At 34.1% G+C, this 13,527-nt stretch overlaps 1 protein-coding gene across 2 annotated transcripts; it reads left to right on the forward strand.

Moving 5' to 3' along the window:
• The first annotated feature begins 1,441 nt into the window (after nt 1-1,441).
• On the forward strand, nt 1,442-5,880 carry LOC122306154 (thioredoxin-like 2, chloroplastic). 2 transcript variants are annotated; one of them, XM_043118581.1, is made up of 4 exons: nt 1,442-1,995; nt 3,477-3,656; nt 5,247-5,318; nt 5,472-5,880. In XM_043118581.1, the coding sequence occupies exons 1-4, from the start codon at nt 1,789-1,791 to the stop codon at nt 5,607-5,609; spliced, it is 597 nt and encodes a 198-aa protein (XP_042974515.1). In that variant the 5' UTR covers nt 1,442-1,788; the 3' UTR covers nt 5,610-5,880. The 2 variants fall into 2 exon arrangements, with proteins under 2 accessions (XP_042974515.1, XP_042974514.1); XM_043118580.1 differs by having other exon boundaries at nt 1,450-1,995; nt 5,154-5,318.
• The last annotated feature ends 7,647 nt before the right edge of the window (nt 5,881-13,527 follow it).

Consider the following 13,527-nt stretch of genomic DNA (forward strand, 5'->3'; position numbering starts at 1 on the left):
CTGCATCAAAATTAATCTTTGTCAATCCTTCTTCAGGCTTTTTCCAACAAGATTGAACCCTGCTTGTCTCTTCAACTTCAACATCTTTGGTCTTCATTTTTTGAGCAGCTCTGAAATAATCCAAACTTATCAATGTTGAATTAATAACATGATTTGGAATAAGACATCTATTCTTAAAAACAATGCAGTCTCTTCTTGTCCACACTCCTTTTAAAATAACAGAAATTTCTTCTAAATTTGCTAGATGAAACTGTTGTTACAACCTATCCCATTAGTGACAGAATTCTTCATCACTGCAACACCATTTCTGAACTAAACTCTGTTTCTTAGCCCATACATCACTGGATGCAGGGCAGCTCCACAAAGCATGTTGAATTGTTTTCACTTTTCTACAACAAATTGTACATAATTCACCAGCCACAAAGTTCCTATGAAAAAGTTTCTGTTTTGTTGGACCGGTATTTGAATACTGAGTTATGAGTTGTATTTTAGGTTTAGGAATAATTTATTTATTTTTTAAATGAGTTCAAATTATTTAATTTTAATAAAATAGATTATTTATATATTATGTTATAATTTTATTTGCAAAATCTGACCAACAACTTTGAGTTTTTGAATTTTCTAGTAAGTAAACAAAATTTATTAAAACCCAACTACAAAAAAGAAATAATAATAGAACACATCAAAAGTATCTAAAGGAAAATGGGAAAACAACCTAAATAAACCTTAAAACTCATCAAGTCTCATCCCATAATTTTAGCAGGAAGAACCGGTTTGACATATAATTTTTTTTTTTTAGATAGACAGATAAAAATATTTGAGAATAGTTGTGATAAGTTTGAAAGGTAATGCTGCATATTATTCTAGAAAGTGTAGGATTTGTGTACTGCTTTTTAAAAAATATAGAGTTTATTATTTAAATATATATATATATATATATATTTTAATATAAATCTCATATTTATCTATCAGAATTGCATATATTTGTACCGTAAAAACATTTGAAATTGAAGCAAATCATACATACAAATTATGATATATATGAAGTACACCAACATCTCAATACATCATAATACTCCTTAAGTATTAGATTAAGGACAGTGTTATGGGAACTGATAATTCGATCGAAGAAGTAAACAGATAAGTACACTAATTTATTTTTTTCTTCTTTTTTAAATTATATTTTACACAATTTTAAATATTTATTTTCTTAACTATTAAGTAAAATAAAAAAATTTAATCAATCATTTTATCTGTTAAACTAGCATTTTCCTTATATTAATTATTACTTTTTAAAACGACAAACTCAAGAACTGATTCGAAAGTAGGACGAGGATGCGTTCTTTTCCGTTTAATGCATTAAAAAAAAAAAAATTCTAAAATTTCTCAAAATAAATCGGCACCCAAATACAACAGTATCCCATTGCGTAACCGGCCAACCGCTACAAAACGAGCAAGTAGAACTGTAGACCAACACAAAAAAGAAAGAAATCCAACTGTATATTTATAATTCTGAAAAACTTTCCCTCGTTACGATCTCTCTGGTTCACATCCACCCCACACAAGCGCGCCCGAGGCCACGAGATACTCTGTATACAGGCATCGAGCAAAACAAGCAGAGACCTGGAGGCATTCATGGCTTTTTGTGTATGCCTCTTGGAATTCATGGCGTAGCCCAAATCCATTAAATTTCTAGGATTTTTCGTCTTAAAACTCGTATACATCTGTCTGTCTGTCTGTCTGTCTGTCTCTCTCTCTCTCTATCTATCTATCTATCTATCTCTTTTAATGGCAGATGTTGTTCGATTATCATTCCATTCACTTCGTTTCTCTTCCTCTCTGCTCACCTCCTTCGCGTCCTCCTTGAATAGTCTCCGACCGGGTCTCCTATCCATTCAGAACTCAGATAAGAGGGGTTATCCTCTTTTCTATTCCTCTGCTGGCGATTTGGCCCGCTTTGATTTCAGACCCAGAAAGCAGCAGGTCTCTTTCAAGGTGAACACTTCCCTTTTCGTCTATTTGTCTTTCTTCTTTTAACAACTGTCAACTACTGTGGTTTTTTTTCCTGGAAATTGATTGAATTTAAAATTTGCTGCAATTGTTGTACTCTCCAATGTTGGGTAAATTGTTGTTTAATTGGAGGTTTTTTTGTAGTAATTGGGTAATTATAGGAAAAAGTTTTGTTTTGTTTTGTTCACATTGAAGTAGAATTCAATGTATTAGGCAAAAAAGTAGAATTAAACAAGCCCAAGTATTCAATTTGTTTGGTGACAATGTTATGTTGCAAAGGAGTTCCATCTGTCGTCCCTGTTTAAAATCTAGATTTTACCCACTAAACAAAAAGTTGAATTATGGGTGATTTTAAGGTGTATATCTGCATGTTTATATATATTTGTTTCGTGCCTGCTCATGCTTAAAGATGGTTTCTTGGGTTTCGATGAGTTTCTTCTAATTTGCTTAACCTCTTTGTTTCCTACCGTGATAATAGAACTTGGTTTCATGACTTATAAAAAAGAAAAATTATAAATAGATTCTGCTGTTCAGTTCTTGTTTTTCGCTCCTCATGCATCAAATGGATGTCTGGTATGAGCTATAAAAATTTGGCTCTTGCATAGATGCCCTATTAGCTTTTTCTTCTTTCAATTGACTTTATGACCTAAAAGTTTAGACTCGGGAATTATTTGGACTCAGGATTCCGTTGATAGTAAAAATGTGAACCTGCTTGCAAGAAACAGCACAGTCCCATATGAAACCACTTTTATTTTTTATTTTTATTTTTATTTTTTTCCATTGTGATTTCTGTAGTCTCAATTCTTTTTTTCTTTTTTTTATATCTCTATTTATAACAAGATTTTCATGGGTTTTAGAATCATTACCCTCCAAAGTCACATTATAATGATCCTCCAGCCAAACAATTTCCATTTGCACGAGCCCACATCTATCTCTAAAATGCCTTGTACATATTGCAAGGAAGTGCTTTGCAAACCTAAGATTCTGGCTTTCTCCGTCCTTCTGTAGGACTTGTGAGCAACAGCTTGGCAAAAGCTGGCCAATGCATGTGTGGAGTCAATCACTGATTGCAACTTGAATACTATATTACGTATAGTCTTTCAAAAGCTCATCAGAAGTTAAGTATACATGGTATTTCATGGACCTCAAGTGCAAGTTCTTTGATATGCTATTGAAGGAAAACTTCGATTTCCATTCCCCTTTAAAAAAGCCTTCTACTTGCAAAGTTGTAGTCCCTTGAAAGGCATTGTCTCGTTCTTCATTATAGGTTACTCAAAGTACTAGATCCTTAGGCATCTACTATTTACTCAAGTTGACATGGGATATTATTAGGTGCCGAAAAAAATTCACGATCGTCTTCGTATTGTTTTGAAGCTTATATATTTTAGTTATCCTAAGGATAGAACTCTTTACTGAATGTTGTTTTTAGTGGCTGCTAATTTTAGTTTTGTATACTTTAACTGCAGGTTCATGCAACTGTAGCTGACACTGACCAACCGAAATGGTGGGAGAAGAATGCACCAAATATGGTTGACATTCATTCCACACAAGAACTTTTGAGTGCTCTAAGTCAGGCTGGAGATAGATTAGTTATTGTAGAATTTTATGGTACCTGGTGTGCTTCTTGCCGGGCACTATTCCCGAAGGTAGCTCCCATCTTTAGTTTACTATAAGTTGCTTACTCAGCCAATTATTTCTTTTCTAGATTGTCATCAAACCTTCAATATCAACAAAATATGCTTTTACTAACATTATTGGGATCCTGGTTCCAAAAACTCTCAAATAATTCCAGAGAATATGATCCTGTAAACTTTGATGTGTTAATATCTAATGGATATTTTGAGTAAAATCTCATGAATATTAAGACTGAGGTCACTATAAGTAAATCTTACTTGTATCTGAATATGCGTTGATCAATCTTGGATCAACGCGTTCAATTTTTGCATTTTATGCCTTGTATCAAATTCAACTGGAGATGAAACTGGCAGTGAGACTTTTTTTTAACCATTCTGCTGTGAGGTTGCCATGTTGGAAACCAGCATTTGTGTTAGTTATTTCTCAAGTCTTGAAGGACCAACCCCTAGTTATCACTTTGTATGGTCTACACTAATACTAAATCCAGCATATAATGGAAATCTTCACATGCTAGGGATTGGGTTGTTGGTGAACTACCAGCTATCAGGATTGGAATAAATTTCTATATTCTGAAAGTATTCTTTAGAATATTTTACTGCATTGATGATGGCATGAGGTACCCGATTTATCAGATTAGTCCAAACTGGTTACACACTGCTTATATGCAAGTTCACCCTTGGTAGTCTGAACTAACATTTGGAGTCTATTAGTATGACAGAATCATGGTTGCCCTATGGTAAAACTTGATTAGCAGCATGTATTTCTTGTTCTTTTCTCCTTTTTAGTATGATTCCATGCTCCAGAATGGAAAGCAATTATCAATTCTAATTTGTGTTTGAATCTCCATGGGAATTGGTGGTTTTCAAATGTTTTGTCTTTGGTGGGTTGATCTCCTTAAAAGAATTTGTAAATTCAATCTGAATCGGTTTCAAGTGAGTGACTATTGTTTTTTACTGCCTTATTAAGTAACTTCTGTGAACTTGGTATATCCAACATTAACATTTGGGACACCCAAATGCCCTTGTTTCTTCATGGAAAATTGTTGTGGGAGACACTTTTTTCCATGATAAAGTAGCTTTGAGGTATAATTAGATACAGCCCACGTGAATGGGTTATGCCTAGAAAGTTTGTAGATGTCCCTTCCACATTGAGAGGTTTAAAAGTCAATACACAAATTGCAGTCACGTGGAAGGCGGCTCCAATTTCCCTAAATTTGGTGGAAAAGAAACAATAGAACCAATCAAATCTACATTTGCTTATCAGAAAAAGATATAAACCTTTGAAAGCTTACTGCAGATGGGATGATGTATTCCCCCTGGTACGTGGGAAGCATTGAATGAAAAAAAATATTTCATAGTTATTTTCATTACTACATGAGATTGAAACTTGAGACAAATCTGAACAATGAAATAATTAGCTATTTCTTAGTTCTCATGCCGTTTCTGGAAATAATTTTGGGGATTTGAGATGTTTTTTATATTCTGATTTTGTTTACAATGGGCTGCCAGCTCCGCAGAACAGCTGAAGAGCACCCTGAAATTGTTTTTCTGAAAGTCAATTTTGATGAGAATAAGCCGATGTGCAAAAGTTTGAATGTGAAGGTGCTTCCTTATTTCCACTTCTTTCGTGGAGCAGACGGACAATTGGAATCCTTTTCTTGTTCACTTGCAAAGGTAAGTTGATAATTGATTATCTTATAAGAACCTATCAAATATAAATCAATAATCAATTATCTTATTCTATAGATTATGGAGAAACTCTTGAATCATTTCTCACATATTTGATGTAGTAAATTATACCCCTGATTTTTGTAAATGTATTTGCAGTTTCAGAAGATAAAGGATGCTATTATAACACACAACACAGATCGTTGCAGCATTGGCCCCCCAAAGGGAGTTGGTGATCTTAAACTAGAACCCTCCTTGGCTCCCAAGGACAGAGCGGCAGAATCTACATCAGCTTAGAGCTTCCTCCATTCATGCATTTCAGTAAAAATGTCCATGCACGCCGAGTAAATTTCAATATTTCATTAATGATCAATGTCATATTTTGTTTTATCAAACTAAAAAAAAAAAAAAAAACAACAATATTCTGTATATTGGCATTTCATCTGTGGAAGAATACTATGTAGAAGTTGCAATCCTACCACATTCTTTGCCATCCACGAACTGGCAGTTATGTATCTACCTCAAAACTTAAGTGAAAATGAAATTCCAGTTTTTGAATTTATGGAAATTGATACTCTTTCTCTTGCATGTTTTCCATGCTAGATCACGGACTGTTCGAGTTACCATCACTAGTGAACTATTGGCACATTTGCAATTCCTCCCTCACAATGAAGCTTTCGTGATGCAAACTCATGATTTCTGGCTCTAATATTACTTGTTGGACCATAAGATTCAATCCATTTAAAACCGAGAGGCCTATTTTTAGAGAAATATTGGGGACGCACCTCAACAATCCCTCCCTTACAATGATACTCTTGGAGCTTGAAATCATGACTTATGGCTTCGATACAACTTGTTGGATTGTGAGATGTTGAATGTCACTTAAAACCTCACTTAAAAGCAATTGGTGTCATGAAAAACAATCCGGTTTCTTTTCTTTTCTTTTCTTTTCTTTCTTCCTTTCTTTTTTATTTTTATTTTTATTTTATTTTAATTGCATTCGATATTGCATCTGGAATGGTATTGTGAACACATTCGAATAGATGTGCAGTTGAGGATGTGGTCCCCTGAGTGACGGTGTAAGTGAAGAAGGCTACTCAAAATGGAATGAGGGAGCTTTGAATGGATCAGTGGATGTGTAGCCTTAACACAACGGAATATGATTCTCTCTATTTCACTTGAAATAAATAGTATTCATTTGGTGTAAATTATGGGATGTTTTAATAATTTGACAAATGAAATGACGAAACTAAGTACCGGTGTTTACATTGAATAGCTACTGCTATATTTTCACAGCATGTGTATATAAATGCTGAAAGAAAAACGTTTGAAAGGATGAGCTTGCAATATATATATATATTTCTATTAATATCAAAATATAGAAACATCAAAAAGTATGTGCTGTGTAGAGGAGACTATTACCCTCTGCCCAGTTGATTAAAAGAGCGTATGGAATTCAATGGGCCAACTCCATGTATAGGTAAGGGTACGGGCTTTCTTAAGTGTACAAACTCGGCCTAACCCATTATGGGCCAACAACTCCATGTATAGGTAAGGGCTTTCTCAAGTGTCTACAAACTCGGCCTAACCCATTACGGGCCAACTACTAAATAGAAATTAAAGCAAACATAATATACAAGTTTTTTAAATTTTAAAATAAAAATAATATTAAATAATTATATTCAAACAATTATTTAATTTTATAAAATATTTTTTATTTAACATTTTATATCTTTTTTTCTAAAGAGTTTTGCTACGTACAAGTAAAGTCATATACTAATTTGAGTACGAATACTGATTTATTCATATTCAAAATTTAAAATAGCATTGTTTTTAATAAAATCTATTTTTTGACCAATCACATTAGATTGGTGTACATATTAGTGTATAGTTATACTTGCAACTAGATTTTTTCTTAACAAATTTTCATATCATCTCATTACTCAAACATGCCTCAAGAAAAATATGATTGGTAAGTTTGACATCTTCAGATCAAGTTGCTTTTGTGCCAAATATATTAATAGCAGTGCTATAGGCAACCGAGCTGCGCACCCTTTGCGGCATCGGCTACCACATCAGTTGTTTTTAAAAAAAAAAAAAGAAGAAGAAGAAAGGGAGGGTCATCGTTTAGAAGGAAAGTTCAAGAAGCCAAAAAACAGAGGGAAGAAAATCTGTGGGTCGTCGTCGTCGTCATCTTTGGGTCTGGAAGAAGGGCAGATTCACGCAAAACAACACTTGGGTTTTCTCCAGGCTCCAGAACCAGGTTGCTCCGACAAATCGGACACGTTGAGTGAGAAGCCAACCAGGCATCGATGCAGTCGGTTTGGAAGGCGTGGCTGCACTTGGAGAGCAAACGCAGAATCTCTTCTTCTTTGAACTCGTTCAAGCACACGGCGCACTCAGGTGAGCCCTTGCCGATTTTGAGCCACTTGACGGTAGAGTACAAAAATGTCTAGAAGGTTTTGATGGTGTCCGCCAATTCCACGAGCGAAGCGCGAGCACAGGGCGGGTTATCTGTTTGTCTAACTCCAGGCCGTCGAGCGATCCCTGCAATTGCTGACTTTGAAGTCCTGTTCCATTTTGTGCGGTTGCCAACGGGGACATTTGCAGCAGCAAAAAGGCAAAACAAAAGCCAAGAAATAAAAAAAGGAAAAAGAATCTCATCGTTTACTTTTGGATAGATTATGGTATATTTGAAGGATCAAAGACAATTTTTTTTTTTTTCATTATTTGTTATGATGCTGGATTCTTCTTCTTGGACTGTACCTGTAAGCAGTATCAATCGTATTGGGTGTAGGATTGACTTGGGAATCAGAGGGTGAGAGGCTCAACAAGGGGACCCTCGATGTATTTAGATGATGATGCTATCCTTGATTCGGGGTTTTGTGGGTGTTTGTGGACTATTTTGTTCGTCGTCTTTGACAACCGTGGGGGATGGGAGTCATCGATGGAGAAGACGATTGGAACTAGAGAAGCCTCAGACGTCGTCGATGGAGAAGATTAAATAAACTGAAGAAGCCTAAGATGAAGTCTTGTGAGGAAAGAACTGGGAAGGAGGCATATGTGCTTGCAGATGATAAGAAAACAAAACGGCATCGTTTGTAATAATGCCACATCAGATGCGATGTCGCGAAAGTGCCCCCGCTCAGTTGCATCAATCATTTTTGATATATTAATACAAGAGAGTACTATTATTGCACACGAGATCATTGCAATGATAGTCTTAGATTTGACAAAAGCTTATGATAAAATTGAATACGCTTTTGTTTGTCCAATTTACTCAAATGTTGCGGCTCTTATCAAAATGGATCAATGGATGGAACAACCTATCTCAATTGTTTCCTATTCTATATTCTCCATGGAAGCACATTTGGGTTTGTCATACCCTCAAGGGGATGGAGGCTAGGGAATTCTTTATCCCCATTTCAGTTTACAAGGAGTGTTGAGGTTTTATCGAAGCTTATTTATAAAGAAGAAGAGAAGGATTTAGGAAATGTTTGGAAATAATTTTTATTTTATCTCATCTTATCACATCTTATTTCATTTCTAAATATTATTTAATACAAAAACTTTTAAATTAATTATTAAAATTTTTTCAAATTAATTATTATTACTTTTTCAAACTTTCAAATAAAGAATAAGAAATAATTTATTTATTTTTTTAAATTTTAAAATAGAAATAATATTAAAAACGGAAAAGCTTGTGGTCGATTTAAAATCTATTTTCGCACAAGCCAATGCGAGGTGGCCACGTACACACTCCAGAAAAAAAATTCAATGGACCCACGTCAACCTGATCCCCTCTTTCATTCTGTTCCCTGAATCCCTCCCCTTCCCCCATACCTCTGTTTCTTCCGAATCTCTCCCACAACACCCGCAATCCCCCCTCCCCCCCCAACACATCATCTGCACTCAACTCTCCTCCCCCATCATCTGCACTCAAGTAAGAGAAAACGCTATTTCTCTCCATCTCCCCCTCTTCCATAATCTACACTCAAGTATCAGGATGATGATATATTGGGAACGCCGCATGATTGAGGGGTAACATGGCCTGTGATACTTTGAAGAAGTTCAGGAGACATCGGAGTAGATCCCAGTCATTTGCTGGCAAGTAGTAGTTCTACTAACCACCCAAAAGAAAAAAGTGGTTCTACGGTTCTACCTTGTGCTGCAATTGAGCAGGTCCATTCTGTTTTGGGCTTTTTCATCGGATGGAAGTAACATGTACTTGTCTATTATCTTAGAAATGATATCCATGAAAATAAATCAACATTTATTGCTTTTAAGTTTCTGTTACAAAATATTGTCATTTGGTGGTATTATCTTAATTGTGCAATTATGAGGATGCTTTGAAGTGAACAGTAGCACCGTTCATGCCTCCTTTTTTCTCCCCGTGTATTTTGCCCCGTGCGGGGAATCGGTGCTCTTTGTCCAGATCCTTGGAACAATTTTTGGGTCTATGAGAAGTCGGTGAAATGAATTCAATCAAAACTGAGAGCGCATGGTCTTCTACATCGCCTGGGAGGGGCCATCCTTCCTTCTCCATTACTATTTATCTCTCTCCTTGCCTGCAACTCATCTTTTGTCCGTCGCGTGGGATCGGGCAGGAGATGGAGAGAGAGAGAGTTTTCTCTTACTTGAGTGCAGATGATGGGGAAGGGGGAGAGATTCGGAAGAAAAAGAGGGATGTGGGAGGGGGGAGAGGGGGGGGGATTCAGCGGACAGACTGAAAGAGGGGGATCGGGTGGATGCGGGTTCATTGAAATTTCTTTTGGTGTGCCCACGTGGCACATTCGTATTGGTTGGTGCAAAAAAATTTTTATACCCATCCGATCAAATTTTTTTATTAAAAAATTATATTATAACAATATTTTAATTTTATAATATTTTTTATTTAACATTTTATCTTTTATTTTTTAAAACTTAATAAATATTTAATTTAAATTATTTTATTATTATTTATAAATTATTTTATTTTATTTTATAAAATTCTTTATCTTATCTCTTAAAAGCATCTCATGGCATTAGGCTTGAAGGGCGGCACCTGCCCTCTCTCTCCTAAGGTTTGCTGATGATATGGTACTGTTTTGCAGTACAAAGATGTCAAAACCAAAAAACTAATGGGTTGTATTAACTCTTACACAGGATGTCAATTGTGTAGTGAGGCGTTATTAATGTTGTAATTAACTTATAATATATGTTTTTAGTCTAGCTGTAATGTTCCGTTATTAATGAATACACTATGCTTTTATTAAACTAAAAAAAAAAAAATTCTTACACAGAATGGTCAAGTGAAAAGGTGAATAAGACGAGTTTTGTTATATACAAATAAACTTATGTATTAATCTACGTATTAATATTGATTATTTAATATTCAAAATTTAAATTAATATTAATTTTAATAAAATATACTTTTTAACTAATCATATTAAATTAATACACATATTAATATACAGTTATACTTGTAATTAAATTTTTCCATAAGACAAAGCCGTCATTCTTCAGCTCAAATACGCCGAGGAGAAGCTAATAGCTTGGCAGAAAGGATCGAACTAAAGAGAATTCGTTTGGACAGAACATACTTGGGTAATTCCTATTCCTAAAAACTCAAATTTCATTTTATAATTCGTAAACACAAATATCCTATACATCACCATCATAATTTACATTTTTAAAATTAATATCAACAAAATATAACAAATATAATCGTTATGCCAAAATAATTAAATCCTCATAATTTTATCGTCCAAATGATTCATCATAACTTTATTAAATCCTAAAATCACATTAATTTTGTAAACTAGTCTTATAATATATTATGGTCGCTACAAACTCATTAGTATATATATTAATCTGAGACACTCATCAACTTTACCTTATTAAAATAAAACTTCAAACATATTAGCCCGTAACATTAAAGGGATGTTCGGATGCCCCAGTTTGGATTTAGGAGTAAGATGAGTTGAGATGGTTTTAGATAAGTTGAATAAAATATTGTTATTATTATTTTGAGATTTAAAAAAAATTAAATTGAGATTTGAAAAAGTTGAATTATTTATTATATTTTGTGTGAGAATTTGATAAAGTTGTAATGAAAAGATGAGATGAGTTGAGAATGTTTCAATTTCAAATTTTCATCTAATCATTATAACTTTTCCAAACTTCCAAACAAAACACAAAAAATAATTCAACTTTATCAAATTTAAAAACAAAAATAATATAAAAAAAATTATATTTTAACAATATTTTAACTCTTTTTATTCAACTTTTTCTATTTCATTTTTCAAAATACCATAAAATATCATAACTCCAACGATTTCCACAATTATTTACAAATTATTTTACTACTATTTACAAATTTCTCATCTCATCTCATTCCTCAAGTATCTCCTAAATTTTTGTGAAACACAACTCTAACCCATTACTAACTTGTAAACTTATAAGAGCATCCACATCTGGATGAGCAAATGTTTTCCTAAGTTTTACTCATCTTTCCAAAATTTCCTACATCTCACTCTCTATTTTTTCTCTATTCTGTTAAAATAATTTATTTATATTATTTATTTATTATTTTTTTCTCTTACTTTCATTTACAATCTTAACTACTCACTATTTTAATCAGAAGTTTAATTTTTTTTTTGCTGGTATGATAATATTTTTAAAATTATTTCATTTTCAAGAATAATATAATTTTTTGTCAAAGTTGGTCTTTTCAAGTAATATTTTGTAACAGTTAAATTTTAAAAGTTAGTAAGAAATTGAAATATATAATTAAAATCGAAATAAAAAAATAAAAATATATATAATTATTAGGCTTTGACTATGGCCTAGTATGGAGGGGGGCTTGCACTTTTGCCCAAGGTGACGATATTTATTGGGCCAATTTGTGATTATTGACACTAAGACAACGTGACTCCACTCTCGCAGACAGAAGTACTTTAGAGATTGTCAACGCAAATGACAGACTATTCCTGATCTCAGACAAGTACTTAGACTCATCTCTAATTTGGGACAAGTAATAATGCAGTAGATCAATCGGATGGCCTCTCAATAATTGCAATATGAATCTAGCCCAATTGATGCTAAAATTCATTGTATGCTTGCTTGGGTTTATGTTTTATGAGACGATCAATGGCAACATCCAAAAGAATGTTGTGCAATCAACCTGCCCAATGGCCTTGCCACCATGATAAGGAGTTGTATCCTTGACCATCAACAGATGTACCTTCTTGTCAGAAAGCTTGTCCTCTTGGATAGATTGTTCCATGAGCTCTTTGGTTCCATCCGCTTGTTTAACTACTTCTAATGCAAGATATGCACCAATCTCACAAAGGATATTAGAATTTCAGCTATCTTGTCAGCTCAGAATGTAATACTCACTCCTTGTACAATTAAGGTGAATGCCTCATTTGTGACACTTGTCTCATTGACTCCCTCATAGAGCTCTTACACCAGGTTAGGATAGGCAACCCCTAACTAGTCACAGATAGGACCCCATCCCTATCAGTGAATATAGACTCTAGGGTCCTGTCCTCCCAAATAATGTCATTGATGTCACTGAGTTTAACATTCCTCTCAATAAGTATCAGCCTGGGAAGCTAGCTCAGTACAATCAACGATGTTTCCTCTAATGACCTAGCATGTTTTGATCCAAAAGTGGACATGATGTATAAAAGCTGTGGATTCAAAAAATGAATGTTAAGATCAGTAGTATATAGGTGAAGCATTTTGATAAAGTGGTATTCTAAGTAGGTTTTGTATTCTAGGTTGTGTTCAAATAAATAAGTATCAGCCTGGGAAGCTGGCTCAGTACAGTCAACGATGTTTCCTCTAATGACCTAGCATGTTTTGATCCAAAAGTGGACATGATGTATAAAAGCCGTGGATTAAAAAAATGAATGTTAAGATCAATAATATACAGTCGAAGCATTTTGATAAAGTGGTATTCTAAGTAGGTTTTGTATTCTGGGTTGTGTTCAAATAATGGAGATCTAATTCGAACACCTAACAGCATGTAAACAAGTTTAGCATATTAACACGTCTTCGGGTGGATGTTCAAATGAACATAGGATTCGTTCAAACAACAAGCAGATTGCAAGACTTTACCAATGCTGAATATGTATTTGGGTTAATGTTTGAACTAACGTAAATAAGGTTCGAACACCAACCCGTATGCAAACTTACTAATAAGTTGAACACTTGATTGGGTTGATGT

This window comes from Carya illinoinensis, chromosome 4 (genome assembly GCF_018687715.1).
Source record: "Carya illinoinensis cultivar Pawnee chromosome 4, C.illinoinensisPawnee_v1, whole genome shotgun sequence".
Lineage (NCBI taxonomy): Eukaryota > Viridiplantae > Streptophyta > Magnoliopsida > Fagales > Juglandaceae > Carya > Carya illinoinensis.

Bases quoted from the DNA above. Each gene is read 5' to 3' on its own strand.
- LOC122306154 (XM_043118580.1), top strand. From the start codon at position 1,789: ATGGCAGATGTTGTTCGATTATCATTCCATTCACTTCGTTTCTCTTCC. The intron at 3,657-5,153 runs GTAGCTCCCATC...ATGGGCTGCCAG, and splicing joins GCCGGGCACTATTCCCGAAG to CTCCGCAGAACAGCTGAAGA. The intron at 5,319-5,471 runs GTAAGTTGATAA...ATGTATTTGCAG, and splicing joins TTTCTTGTTCACTTGCAAAG to TTTCAGAAGATAAAGGATGC.